General features: G+C 42.9%; 1 protein-coding gene across 22 annotated transcripts in view; it reads right to left on the bottom strand.

Moving 5' to 3' along the window:
* Positions 1 to 14,712, bottom strand: part of FoxP (forkhead box transcription factor P) — a 222,937-nt gene that overhangs the window by 4,929 nt on the left and 203,296 nt on the right. For 8 of the 22 annotated variants that reach the window (XM_076532612.1, XM_076532600.1, XM_076532613.1 and 5 more), the window contains 10 exons: positions 13,779 to 13,883; positions 13,487 to 13,661; positions 12,299 to 12,485; positions 10,912 to 11,290; positions 10,538 to 10,606; positions 9,191 to 9,267; positions 8,633 to 8,734; positions 3,706 to 3,881; positions 401 to 476; positions 16 to 128 (listed from right to left, as the gene is read on the bottom strand). In XM_076532612.1, the coding sequence (XP_076388727.1) occupies positions 16 to 128; positions 401 to 476; positions 3,706 to 3,881; positions 8,633 to 8,734; positions 9,191 to 9,267; positions 10,538 to 10,606; positions 10,912 to 11,290; positions 12,299 to 12,485; positions 13,487 to 13,661; positions 13,779 to 13,883 (1,459 nt within the window). Of the gene's footprint in view, positions 1 to 15; positions 129 to 400; positions 477 to 3,705; positions 3,882 to 6,444; positions 6,576 to 8,632; positions 8,735 to 9,190; positions 9,268 to 9,941; positions 9,987 to 10,537; positions 10,607 to 10,911; positions 11,291 to 12,298; positions 12,486 to 13,486; positions 13,662 to 13,778; positions 13,884 to 14,712 lie in introns of those variants that run through there. The other 14 variants (XM_076532601.1, XM_076532603.1, XM_076532602.1 and 11 more) reach the window with 14 other exon arrangements.

Raw genomic sequence — 14,712 nt, 5'->3', positions numbered from 1 at the left:
ATAGCTGTGACTCACATTAAATCGTTGTGGGCTAACACGTGCTCCTTGTCGGGACTCGTTGTCATCGACGTGCACATCGAGTTGCTGAGAAATCCCATATTCGAGTCTCCGAGTGTCGCCTGGAAATACTCAAATTGCATTAGATCATTAGTCGCCTATATTCGTTACCAACACCTAGCGTTCGGAGACTACGAAAGACACGTTAATGACCATTGAAATAATCATGGTAGAATAAGAACCTAGAGAGAGAATATTCTCCGATGATATGACGGTGTTCCATGGCTCCACATGAATCGCTCAGAGACCGTGATATCAATACATTGACTCGATATATTGTCACAAACGATCGAATATTTATCTCCCTATAACGAAGGAAAATACATCGTGTCTAAACAGTTACCTGGATATTGGCGTTTAACGCGTCACCGTACATGGTTGGACTATGGGTCAAGGTTGGACTCTTCGACGGGACACCCCTACATATCGAGAGAAAAGATTTCATTAGTGATCATCGTAGTTCGGCTAACGTTAGTTTCCTGAAAATAAACGCGTGTGATAAGCTTTCGTTTATATTTTCTTTTAGTTTGTGTCGATGTATACGGGTGGAATAAATATTCGAGAATTAATGATTTCAGGTTCGGGGCGGGTGAGAGAGGAGACGGGTACAGATAGAGATTTTGTGTACAGTGTGTGCAGGTGTGATCGAGTTTTAATATGTAAAGGTATAATAGATAGAGAAAGAGAAAGAGAGAAAGAGAGAAAGAGATGAAATAGATAGATAGAGAGAGACAGAGAGATACAAAGAGATAGAAATATAATATGAAAAAATGTATACACGTATATAATAGATTGATAAAGTGATAAAAAAGATTAGAAAAAAAAGAGTTCGAAAACTCTTACCTATTTACCAGTTTACGCTTCTCACTCGTCCAACTGATCGGCTCGGTTCGGATTGAGCGAGGTTAAGTAAAAAAAGTGTGTGTATGTATGTATATATATATAGAAAAATTTCAAAAAAGCGCTCTCGTTTCGTGAATCGTTCTTTCAAAATTTTAAAATCGTTGGAAAAATATTTCTTCGATGTTCATTTGTCGAAACGACGTCATTGCTTATAAACGGCTCTGAGGCTTACCTGTGCTTACCCCTTTTACGTTTTCCTCGGTAATTATTTACAAGGTTTTTCGGTACTGAATGCCGACCGTGAGGTGTGCTCCCTTCAAAAGACAAGTGTCAAGAGAAAAGAGCACGTTTCTTCTCTTGCAAACAACGAAGCGCAAGGGACGCGTCTGAAAGCTGTCTCGAAAAAAGAGAATATCGCTTTTTCGAATCGAAACGGAGACAGGGATGTCGCGAACGAATTCTTTGCAAGAGACGATTACTTGCATGCGAAGAGAAAAATTTAAGAGAAAAAAAGATGGATGCCTAGAGGCCGTTTATCAAGTGACTCAGAGCGCTGTGGGTAAAAGAGAGAAATATAGATAGAAAAGTTGGAGAAGAGATAGCGAGAAAGATAGAGAGACAGGAGAGAGAGAGAGAAAGAGAGAAAGAGAGAGAGAGAGAGATAAAAAGAGAAAGAGTGTAATTAGAGTATAAAAAGTAGAAAAATTGTTAAAAAACTTTTAAAAAAGATGATTAATCATAAAAGGTACAGAAAATTACCGGAAGTTGCAAAGTTAGTACGTAAACGGTGAGGTACCTTGAGTTAGAAGAGAGTGGTCGTAGCGATGAATGGAGAATTCCGTATCATCCGAGATTTTGCAGTTTTGTGACGCTTAATTTACACAATTTACACATGCGCGAGTAGCCCTGACACGCATTATCAGTCACACGGAAAACCATTCTCACGTTGAAAAAGCGTACTAAAGGCGAACAGAAGAGAGAGAAAGAAAAATGAAAAAATAACGGAACGCATACCTCGATACAACGTTTTCTCTCGATTGAACACATCGGAAAAAAATGAAAGAGAAAGAAAACGCAGAAGCATCGGCAGGACTGCTGCGAAAATCCGAATATTCAGAGTATTCGAGTACCGATAGAATTTCGAACAGTCGAACTATTATATTTTACTTTGAATACTGAAATATTTGAATGAACCGAATAGTTCGACTGCTAAAAATCTGACAGTCCCAAGCATCACCCTTCTTCTACACAGCCAGCATCAACTTATTTGCACTTTCTAATTACTAAACGTAAGCTACACAACTTGCCGCTCGTAACAGCGAAACGAAAAATAAGAAAGATGAAAGAAACCCAAGAAAGAGAGATAGACGACAAACGCTTCGTTCGCGCACGTGTCGCGAACGAACAAAATTAAAAGAAACAAAATGTTTTTCTTTCTTTGAAAACCAGCCTGGTACAGTGAAACGGAGTTCGCGAAAAAGAAAAAAGGCGAAAGAAGAAGGCCAACGAAACGTTTGTCCACGCAAACACTTCCACATTCTTTCAAGACACTGCAAACGCCACTACGTAAGCACCATACAATTATAAGCACAGTGTTTTTCAGTGGTAGGGATAAGTCTTACGGGGGACAGTTTTCATATTTCATTATTATCATTTTTTCGTTGTTTTTTTTTTTGGTCTTAGTTCTTAGGGAACGAATATTATAGGATCCTTGATTATCCATGCGAGCAACCACTAAACACATCAGAGATCCTGCAGCACGGACCAATCGTCCTGTGGCTGGGCTCCTGCAGGATCGTCCAGGATTTAAGCTCTCTCGGGTGTGCTAGAGCCTCGGGCTACGGTACTAGTGAGACGTATACATGGGGATGTACTATGGGGCTGTTTTGGACGTCACAAACAGAGGTGCGCAAAATATCCCACCGTTTAACTGCTACATTAATCTGGACGAGTTAACTCGAGTATGAATCGTACAAAGTCTAGCAACGGTTTCTTTTTAATTATGACGTTCATTCGTAGCACGTTTGCTATGGTAACTGTCCTTAAAGACACCCAGATTATAAGGTTGTACATAATTTTTGAGATAAATTTAAAAAGAGATATTCATAGTTCTTTGAAATGTATTCAGAATTAATTTAGAGGTATGAACTGAGTAAGTTTACTATTTAATCTTGATCGTACAAGGGTTAACGCTTGATACTAAGGGTGGTGCCACAGCGAACGTGTCAACAAATAAACTAGATATCGAAGCATTCGCAAAATGTATTGCGCACCCCTGAGGAAGAGGAAGAAGTTTGACGGATGTTACTTTGTTCTTGTTCGCAAGGAGACGGGTACTAAGGGTGTTCGAGGCAGGCACAATGCGGAATTCGTTTCCGGGGGTTGGATAAACTGCTTAGAGCCACTCCCTGCTGCCTTGGAAGTCATTTTCCAACGAATTACCACTCGACTACAACGTAGAACGTCCAATAAATATCTAATAAGTAGAGGCAGAAACGAAGGAGAACGTAGATAAAACGTACAGTGACTAACGATAAAGAACGAACCGCTGTGTTTATGAACAACGACAGAAAGAAGAAGGAGAAAATGTTCGCACCATATGATTTATGATCTTTTTTTTTTTGAATCGTTTTGCGATTGAACGACAAAGGCAGCAGGTACGAGAGGGCGGTTTAGTGGTTCACTTTTGTAGACAACGACCAAGCAAAAGTGTCCCGGTCGCCGTGTTACAAGAGATACCGCGGTAAGGTTTCAGAAACGTCGCGCCAGCCAGCCAGCAGAATTCTAAAAAGTGGTAGTGCTTACTGTGCGGAGAGGTGGGGTGGAGTGGGTGATGGGGTTGGGTCATATTTCCTGGGGCGGCCGCGGGACAGATGCCGCCGCTTTACGAACTCGGCGTCGTCCACCATCCAGAATGACCCGAAGTCGTCCTCATAGCGCACAAAACACTTGTGCAATGATAGATTGGTGCGGATCGCGTTCTGTATACACAGACAAGACCACCAAGAAATAGAGAAAAAGAGAGTAAAACAGATAAAGGTTGTTTCTGCTTGTTGTTGTTGTCGTCGTCGACTGCTGTTGTAGTAGAATTCTTTCGCTTTCTTTCATAGTTCTTTTCGTCTTTTCGTTTGTTCGCTTTTCTTGTCTATACAGCAATTCACACTTTCGTTTGTTTAGCTTTCTGCCGGAGCACTAAACCAGCACCGTTCTCTGTTCAGCCTCGGTTTTTTTGTGTTTTTTTTTTTTTTTTGTAAAGCGTCTAACAAACGTCGTCCTCTCGAGCGCCACGACTCGCGCCGAGTGGTGGCGCTCGAATAACTCATGCACGTGGTGAATAGCTGACTTATGTTCACCGGAAATCACGACGAGACGCGCGTCGTCAACGGCCCCATCCCCTACGTATCCTACTAAAGTCTCGTCCATCGTCCTCTCCTAAGTTTCATGGAGGAATCCCGACGTACCAGAGAATTGTAACAAAGACAGCACAGACTCGCAAAGAAAGGGTACAGAGAGAGAATAAAAAAAAGTAGACAAACGTAAAAGTAGTATATATGTACGTAGTAAGGCTCATATAGTTCCTCTCACTACCTGACCAAGTGCAATTCTGCGGTTCTCACTTTGCACTGGCTGTATCCCGCATCCGGCTCCCGGGTATTCGAGACTAGACTCGGGCCCTGCCAAGTGATTCTCGATTGGTTAGTCGCTGCAAAGCTCACATGCTTGTTAAAAAAGAATAAAAGCACACACCACGGTATCCTACGGTATTCCGTCCACAACCCACCAATCTCGGCTCCCTCTAGCATTCATTCGCGCCTGTTCAATCCTCATCGTCGAATATCATCATTTTCTCGACACGCATTCAAGCACTTTCACTCATCAGACTTTGACGGCTACCATCGCACGCAAGATACGGGCAAGTAAGAAAAGTCACACTCGCGCGGGATATGTCACAAACACGGCACGAAGCCAGCTTCCCGGGTATAACTCGACAATTCGACTCGTTCAATGGATCCTTCAGCGAAAGTAATGATGCAAGCTAGCGATTTTCTGCTTCTAAACAGAGTAGACCCTCGTTATATCGCTATCGTAGGAGCACGGAATTAACCACCGAATCCTTCGTTGAACGTTGTATTGAATCACAATGCGTTGCATAACCACCTTGTAATTGCAACGCACTGTAACGCGTTGCATCGTCACGGATTGTAATTACCACGGTTCGCAATCGCAGTTGTAACCTCTACGCTTCGTAATTGCCACGCGTTGTAATCGTCAGGTGTTGTAACCGCCACGCATTGCAGTTATCGCGCGTTGTATTCCCACGTATTTTACAGATATTCCCTCGGACCTTCGCGGTATCAAAGAAGGAAACGTTTACCTCGACTCGACATAGTATCAGTTGCGAGAACAACGTCTGTCGTCTATGGCGATATAACGGGAGACTACTGCAAGTCAAATAAGCTGCGACTCGCTGGTTGTAGAGTAATTTCAAAGAATCATAGCTCGGGAAGCTCGGTGTTAGCAAACAGACGTAAGTACAGACGAACGACGCAAGCGATTTTACTATACAGATTAATATTGCGAACAGAGAGGTGGAAAAAAAAGAATAGGAATAGTTTGTACACGCACGCGCACAAATCTACACGTACGAATGCGTAAACGTACACGAAGGGACTAGATACGCACAAAAAAAAGGGAACAAACAGAAGAAAAGGGACAAAGGCACGATGTATATATAGGGTATCGAAAAACACATCGTACAGAAAGATGGATAATGCACAATAAGATCGTGCGTGTATGTGCGTATACATACATACGAGGCTTGCACACACACACGCGTTACGCGCGCATACACGTGTTAAATCCTTAATCAAATATGTATATATATAAACAGCTATATACATATATAGAAAAAAGCTATATATAAATGTATACGTATAAAAAGATATAAAAATATTAAACACTATTAAATATTAAATATATACATATAAATATGAATAATATAATGTATATATATATTTATAAAAAGACGTATATTAATATATATATATATATAAAAGATAAAAAGATTGTAAAAAATCTGCCAGTATGAATGGGAACGAGGTTCGAGGGTACGAGTATGTAATTATAGAGTAAAAGCGATTAAGTGAAAGTATGTATATAAACACATATATATATAAATATTGATAAATATGTAAAAGACACATAGATAGAGAGAGAAGAAATATATAGAAACGTAAAAAATAAATACAAGAGGATCACGTTGGCGGATAGATGAGGTTAGAGAAGAGAAAAAGGGAAAGCGACCGAAGCCGATTTTAATTTCGGGTTGGTGGTCTGACGTTGGGGCCAAGGATGATCATATATAATAAATATCGAGAAAAAAGCGGAGAAAAAGATAGAATATATATATCATCTAAAATATATATATGTATATATATTTATAAAGAGAAATAGTGAGATGTAGATCTATAATAGAGGGGAATAAAGAGTAAAAAAACGCGGCTGTAAAATTTTTATTTTGTCGGTGGGACGGGGGTAACGTACCCGGTCGTGCTGCAAGCGCGTTGAGGACGTCTCTTGTAAAACTCCACTTCGTCCACCGTCCATACGGCGCCTTTCACGTTTTCGACTCGCATGAAACATTTGTGGAGAGACAGGTTGTGTCGCACTGCGTTCTATACAAAATAATACACAGACTAAATAAGCAACGCAAAAAACGAACGAAGCCAACTCAATCGCGAGGCCGGCTGTCGATCGGGGACACGATTCGATGGACCGTTTTACAGGCTGCTCGTCATCTTCCGACGTCGAATGACGATGACGAAGACCACCACGACGACGATGACGACGACGACGATAATGATGATGATGATGATGATAAGAAGTCGATGATAAAACGAGAGTGCACCATGTTTTGCCCTTGGACAATCGTCGAGGGTCAAGTAGATTTCGAGCTTTCGTGTCTTGTTCTTCGTTCAAGCTATTGGGTTGTTCAGAAAATTGCTAGCACACGTGAGTATTAATGCCTCGATCGTCTAAAACTTGGGACTCTTTCGAATCTAGGAAATCGTTTCATTAAAGTACGCTACCAATTTTTTAAACGGCCCAACACATCTTATGTCTCTGTTACGAATGAGATTCAATTAGAGAACTGCTGCCTGATATATTGTTAGAAGCGTTTATAGTCGAACCGACTTAACTCCTGCAATTGCAACTTCCGTCTTGTCTCTTGAATATGAATAATTATTGCATCATTTATCAAGGGACATTGCTACAAATTTGCATTCCTACAACATGCGTTTTCGAGATCTTTCATAACAAGAGAATGAAGGTAGCAGTTCCATTTAATCATCCTCGATTCGAAACGAGCCGCTCGAAATAGAACAAGAAAACTCAAAGCATACCAACGATTGATAAAGAGTGAATTAATAGTAGTATACGATGTGAGAGCAGCAAAAAGGATGCCCGGCTGATGGTCGCGTAAAAATGACAAGGCCGCAAGAGGACAATAACGAACCAAAACGATTATTCGAAAGAATACACGGTATGTGGCATTCCTTTAATCGTTAATGCACAGCTAGTCATCTAAGTCTAGGGGCAACGACAACAATTATACATGCCGCAGGGCCGTACAAAATTCCAAAAGAACAGGAACAAAATCAAAATAAAGAAAAAAAAAAGGAAAAAGAAAGATTCAGGAAGATTGTATTGTACGCGGGGGTCGTTCTCGTCGATCACGACCTCCGTCCACGTGTGGTAACCTCGTCCTCTCCTTCGGTGCACGGCTGCTTCTCCTTTCGTCGTGTCCGGCGAACCTGTGTTTTTGCTTGAAAATCTTTCAGATACACATAAACCATGCGAGGCGAAGCGTCATGGCAAACGTCGATTACTTTCACGCCTTACACGCACACACACACGCAGAGAAAACACTTGCGCATCGCACTCTTGCCAACAAGCGGATCGTTTAAGTCGCATCACGATCTCGCGATCAAAATTCGTTTCGAATTTAAGAAAATAGGGGTTGTTAATTACAATATTGCTGGCTGGAGAAGGCCATTTACTTTGAGAAAGAAGTTTGAAACTGTGGCAAGATACGCGAGTCGTAATGCGACGTTATATTTCACATGTTACCAAGATTCATCCCCCCACCCCCTTCCCCCTTTCTTTAAACGGGGAAGCAACACAATTATCATTACCAGCTCGTCTGCTCGGCGCGTCACTTTAGCCTGTTAATTCAAATTAATACGTAAGATTATCCGAGATTCTTGAAAGCTCATCCTTTCTAGTTAAAACGCATTCAGCTTAATCTGCTCGTAAATGCAAATTGCACGACCAAGTCATCTCGTCTTTGTGACTTGCAATCAAACGTTGCATAACTCGAAACCGCGTTCTGAGTTCATCCAATTCAGTGGCGAGAAATTATTTTCGACTTCCTACATGATGCACACGATTACCGTGAACAACTTTTTGCTAACACGCGATTCCTACAGATTCAAATTTATGTCGACGTGTTTTCTCGGAGAAGAATATCCTCGCGCGATCGTTCGCGGAAATGACGTCGAACGTGTCGATGAAAATGGAAACAAAAAGGCGCGGTCTTTTTGTTCAGCGAAGCTCTTTGAAAACGAACAACGTACAAGCTAGAACACTGTGTCGTTTTTACTTTCTTCGAATCATCACCTCTAGCGATGCTATAACGTTTCGTATCTTTACTGAATGTGAAGAGATATACCTTCCACGTTGCTGCGTTACGCCGGAAGTAGCAGAATGTGTTCTGGAACCAATTGTAGATCTCGTTCAGCGTCAGTTGCTTCTCCGGTGACTCAATGATGGACTGCGGAACAGAAAGAAAAAACAAAACGAAAGAATAAATGTTTACCCATGTGTCTACGGTTACGATGAACGAATCGAACGGCGCAGTAGATACGGACATACATGGTCAGACATCTTGAAACTACTGACATCAATAATTAATTTCCAAACGTAAACTCTCGCTGTTGTATTTTAAATATTTCTAAATGCCTGCACGATATTCAATACTGACGTTCATTATTGATGTTTAATAATTTAATAACAAAATGTGTCAATTTAAAAAAAATTATGATAATGGTATAAGCATTCGTTGTTACGCGCAACGATCGATGATCGGTAAACCCTCGCTCGTTTTCCGGGATTAGTTCTTCTAAGATTAAATATCGATTAAACGTGACGCTCTGATCGGACAATTCATTCTCGTTTGAATAATTCAGGATACTAAAGGTACAGTCTACGTATCGAATGGATCACTCACCTGTCGGATTAAGGATGCATACGTGAACGGCGGTCTGATGTCGGCGTTCTTGTAAAATTCCCTATTTCGTTGAATTTCTGAAATGCCAAGAAATCACGTTTTGTTTGTTTCCCAAAGAACAGAGATTCGAGAGGAAAGGATACTTTTTTGTATTATTTGCGGCACCATCTCTTAGCACGATTCGGGTTGATTGCGGGGATTTTTACAACAAACAAGCAACACATTCCGCGAGTGTGATCGATAAAGCCCCATTTATTTAGAGATGGTTCGATTCGCGGAGCACTTTCGCGGAAAAAACGAAAGTTGAAAAAAAACTATCGGGAGAACAAATATGTATTTTAAAACAATTTGCGAGTTCCGTGTAATCGATTTTTCCCGCCGAAACCGCGTTACAAAAACTAGATTTCCATCGAACAAATGACTCGCGATGATCGGTATAATAATTCATAGAAAACGGGTATGCCTTTGCGGATCGCATGCTCGGGAAACAAATTATCGAGGACAACCTTAAAACTAGACGAAAGATTAAGCGAAAAGCGATTTAGAGGGGATCGAATGGGAAAGACAGAAGCGTGGACTTTGTTCCAGTTTTGTTCGTCCCTCGTCATAGCGATGACGGAAGTATCCGAAACGCTATACTACGGAACTGGAGGCAGGGTGAAAGAAGTAGAGTATTTCAGCATGCAAGGGTGCACCCTTTAAGAAAATCCTTAAAGCCACCAAAGGAGCGTGGAAAGAAGGTTGACAGTACCTTGTTGGACGTCAAGGCCAGCACGCTCCAGCATGTAGGGCAGCCCTACACGGTGGGGAGGGCGGGCAGCACAAGAAATGAGGAAACAACAGAAGTATCGGTAAGAAAGAGGTTCGAACTGGCGTAGTATATCATTTTTCTTAACAAATTCATCATTTTTCTTATCATTCTTTCGTTCGTTTTAATTCGTTCGTCTCTTTTCTTTACTACTGTGTATTCTTTTCTACCTTCCTCCGCTCTCTACACCTGTTTAATTCGTCGCCAACAAGGTGTCGAACACTGTAGCTCACGTGACATTGTTGCTACCGTGAATAAATCTGTGCGTGTGGCAAAGTTTACGATAGGAAAAAAAGGCACGAGATCAAGAGAGGACCGTAAAGAGCATTTGCTACAGGATTTTCTTGTAGTCGGGGCGCAATCAACGTGGGCGAACCGCGAAATGCTCTTTTGAAAAACTAAGCATAAATTCACCTGTTCTCCGGTGAAATTATGAATACGAACATAGAACGACAGTTGGTCGCAAATAAACGTTTCGAAGAAAATAGCATTTCACGGATCGCGCGTCCACCCGACCGGAATTTTTGATTAATCGTTACCTTCGTTAATATCTATTCCAGATCTATCGACGGCTACTCTGCGCCTTACAGTGCCCTCGTCATACAGTCCTACGAATAGTATTCAATTTCTAAATTCACATGTCTTTCGTTTCACCTTCCTCGAGACGACACAACACTAACCATTTCACCCTTACTTCGACTAATCACATAAAACGTTGATAAAACAGTTTAAAAGTTTCGAGTGAGAATAAAATCGCGTTACTAATCGTATTATCCTTGGTGCAGGTAAAACGGAAGAATCATCAACAATGTCAAACACGTAATTCTCGATATTCCTGATCGATCTTCGACGTAACATAATCGCACGGAAGACAGACTATCTCGAAGAAACGTGGATAAGGAAAGAAGCTTACCTCCTGCCAGCGATAATTTGTCGCTGATACGTCGCCTAACGGGTCCTGCCATGCTCTGCATACTGCCTGGCATGTTCGAAAACGGAGGCAGTCCAGACATGTTCGACATGTTAGGAATGGGTGGCATGGGTGCTCCACCGGATGGTTGCTGTTGGCTACCTGCTGGCGACCTCACAGCCGAGACCAGGGCGGACATCGAGACAGGAGACACTTGGGAGACACCGAAGTTTGGAGGTGGTTGGCTCATCAGGGCGGTGGAGAGATTTAACTTTGGTATACTCGAGCCCGTCTGAAAGGAGCGACGCGATGTTTGGGCGAAACGCCTTCGGGCATTACTTGTACGGTACCGAGTCTGTCGACCTTCTTTTTCTTGTGCAAACTACGCAGACCAGTTTGCGAAATTCCTCATGTTTTTTTTTTTATCGTGTACCGTCCAATGTTTAGGATTGTTTGCACGTTTCGCGAGTACCGTTTCAAGTTCGAACAAATTCTCTTAAGTTGCATATCAAACAGCCGATTTTGAAACGTACATATGTTGACCATCGCGGTGAGAATTCCGTTTTTTAATCGCGATGTTAAATTACACGAAACGTTTAGTAAAGTTTCAATTAACGAGGAAACCGCGAACGAACATCGACGGATATATTTAATCGGAACGTTCTCGATATCAGAGTTGATCCGAGTTTCGCGACAGGACTCCTCCCTTTCGCGTTAAAATAATTAAGTCGGCCAGAGAGGACGAGCCACGCGGTCGCCCGGACGGCTAATGCGATATTGGTATTCTCCGACTGTCGGACTTGTTAGAGGTTTTAATTAAGGCGATATAAAATCAACGAGGACCCGATGAATTATTAATGCAAACTTTATGTATAAATTAGCGAGTCTACTCGGCGGCGCGTTAAAACTGAAACTGGCGTTGTTGTTAGCCACAGCGGGGACTCGTAAAATTCCCCGACGCCGTGAAAATCCGACTTTACGACTCTCCGTTCTGACCGTGCCAGGAGAGTTTACATCGCGAACACGATCGTTAGGATCGTTTTTCCGGATTCCCGCCCTGGACGATGTTCGCTGAACGACAAACCACGCCACGTGTGTCACCCTACGATTATTGTCCACCATATTTCGCGCATGGTAATGCACCACGGTTTTACGGCGACATATTGTTTTCCACGAACGACTTGCGCAACAAGAGCAATTTACACTTTGAACGTTCAGCACGTAATGCGCGTACAGTATTGTGAAAGTTTCGAGTCACTCGTCTTTCGATCGTATTATCGATCACGGTTACTAGGGATCAGTCATTTCATTAAGAACATAGGTACTATATGTACTACTTTGTTGCGAGATGTATCGTACGATAATCGAGGGTCATAAAGAGCAAACTTACCGATGACTCGGACGACTTTGGTGGTTCGGGGGAAGCCATTTGTTTCGCCATGTGCAGATGGTGCATCATGGCGGTTAACCGGTCCCGTTCCTTCTGCAACTGAATCTCCAGCTGCGAGACCACTTGCATCTGAACTCTGGCTTGCGCCGTCGATCGGTCATCCAACGTGTGTTCCGTGTTTAAATGTCTGGAACGAACGTTTGAATCGCTGCTGTTCAATCCGTAAAAAGTGGCACGGGAACAATCCACCGAATCCCTCTGATCCCAAGATACTAACGAAATTATGTCGCGAACAATGTCGGGTCGTTTACGAGGAAATCAAAGCTGCACCGCATCACAAAGAATAAAACGGTTCTCCCTGGGCCTCCTCCTACCCCCAAGGTGAATCTTACCCCAGCTACGGGACAGCAAAAGAATCGAGTTCCGACACGGTGGTGGGTTTCAAGCGGAGAGGGTGTGCCAACGAGATTCCGTATTTAAGAATTTCCGTAATCCTTCTTCGTCGCCGGCGCTGTATCGTGCAGGGTGGAAGAGGGTGAAGAAAGCAAAAAGGAGGGAGAAGGTTGGTTAAGACCAAGAATACGGGAAGGTCTAGCGGAAGGAAGGTGGGCGGAGGTGCACGGGGACAAGGGAGAGGGATTAGACCGAGAGGCATAACGATGCGGTCGAATGTCGTGAATATTAATGAGACAAAGGTAATTAGCGTTTTCCTTTTTTTCTCTCTCGCTCCCACCCTTCCTCTCTCCTTTTTTAAGTAACGGCTTGTTTGAGGGAGTTTGCGGCGACGAGCCGCGTGATTACTAGGGATTGCCGAGCGAAAGGGGGTCTGCCCTGGTGGTTTGAAACCGATGGAGAAGGTGCCGGATGTCAATGAGATACGCTGACTTCAGCGATTTTTCTACGCTACCCTCGCCAACCGTGATGCCTTCTAACTCATTCCATCTTACGAAATTGTCGACTTTATTCTTCCCGTTTCTTCTCTTTCTCTTATTTCACTCGTCCCCAACCGCAGGTCCACCCGATGGATTTACCTAGTTTTCGAAGACGCGACACTTCCGAACCTGATTCGAATATCGTTCTTCGACTAATATACCGATAATTGCCATGATACAAAGTCCCATATGTATTTAAAATTTTTTGGACTCGGTGGTTGATTCCCGTACACAGTTTAAAATATTCGAGACTTACTTAAGGAATGCTTGATAGTCTTCACAAATAACTTCACAGCCTGGCCACTTGCAGACCCCATGACCGTAGAGGGGATGAGCCTTGTCGTTCGAGGAAACGTCCAACGGTTTCTCGTCCAGTGGAGTGGTTCCGTTCATCTCCGATCGCCGACTCGACACTGTCGAATTCAGAAGTCCTGCGATAGTCCGGAAACGAACGTCGCGTTCGCAAAATAAAAGGGAACGGAATACACAACGTGAAAATACAGAGGGATAACTCGACTTGGTCTGACAGGGAGAATTTCAGTGTTTACCGTTCAGTCCGGCCCCAGATTTTGGGACGTTCGAGTTCTGATGGGATTCAGGGCCATCCAGTGTCTCCGATTTCCACATCGGTAGCCCTTCACCAGGTTGCAGACCTGTTTGACATATTTTTCTTTCGTTAAAAACTGACGAACATTCGTTAGGAAACTGTCTAGCTTAGTCATGTAAATTGATAACGTTGTACGTTTGCAGCTGCAGTCCTTTACCGGAGCAAAGCTTCGTGACTTTTAAACGGTTAAGTAGTTTAAAAGGTTTCCCTAAGGCTCGTAGTTGTTAATCATCTGCTCGTTGATTTTGTACATCGCTGTGTAAATTTAATGCTACACCGTGTGACAACAACGTTAAATTACGTACTGACCGTCGACGAGGAGGTACGTGATTAATTTACCGGTAAAAAGTGGACTGAACACGAGAAGTACAAAGAAGGGGGATGCAAACAACGAAGGGATGATAAACGAAAGAAAAAGAGAGATCAAACAGAGGATAAAGTGTGCGACAAAAAAGAAGGACCGAAGGGAAGAAGAACGACGGGCAAGTTTGTTTCACACGTGAATTTCCGAATCCAAAGGACCGAAAGCGTACGTCAACGAGACCCTGTCGCTTTTCTGGCCCCTGCCCTATTATTCCACCCTTCCTCTTTTCTCCGCGTACGCGCGTCAGAAAGAAAAACATCACCGGGACGAGAGCCGACGCAACCGAAACACTTCTACGCGGAAAGTTTCGCCCAGGGTGAAGTGGAAAATGAGAAAGTGGAGGGGTAAATTACTCGAGACGAGAGAAACAGAGGCTCGGGAGATAGGTTGTTGGATTGTTGTTTAAGTCAGAGGGGCGTTGTTACCTCGAACCTTACCGCCGAAATTACGCGTTGTCCGTCACGCGAGCTTTGAAATACAACTACGTATTTAGAGATCGAACACTTTGCAT

The sequence above is a fragment of the Megachile rotundata genome, chromosome 6, assembly GCF_050947335.1.
Source record: "Megachile rotundata isolate GNS110a chromosome 6, iyMegRotu1, whole genome shotgun sequence".
Classification (NCBI taxonomy): domain Eukaryota; kingdom Metazoa; phylum Arthropoda; class Insecta; order Hymenoptera; family Megachilidae; genus Megachile; species Megachile rotundata.
This window is presented reverse-complemented; position numbering and strand designations above follow the sequence as displayed.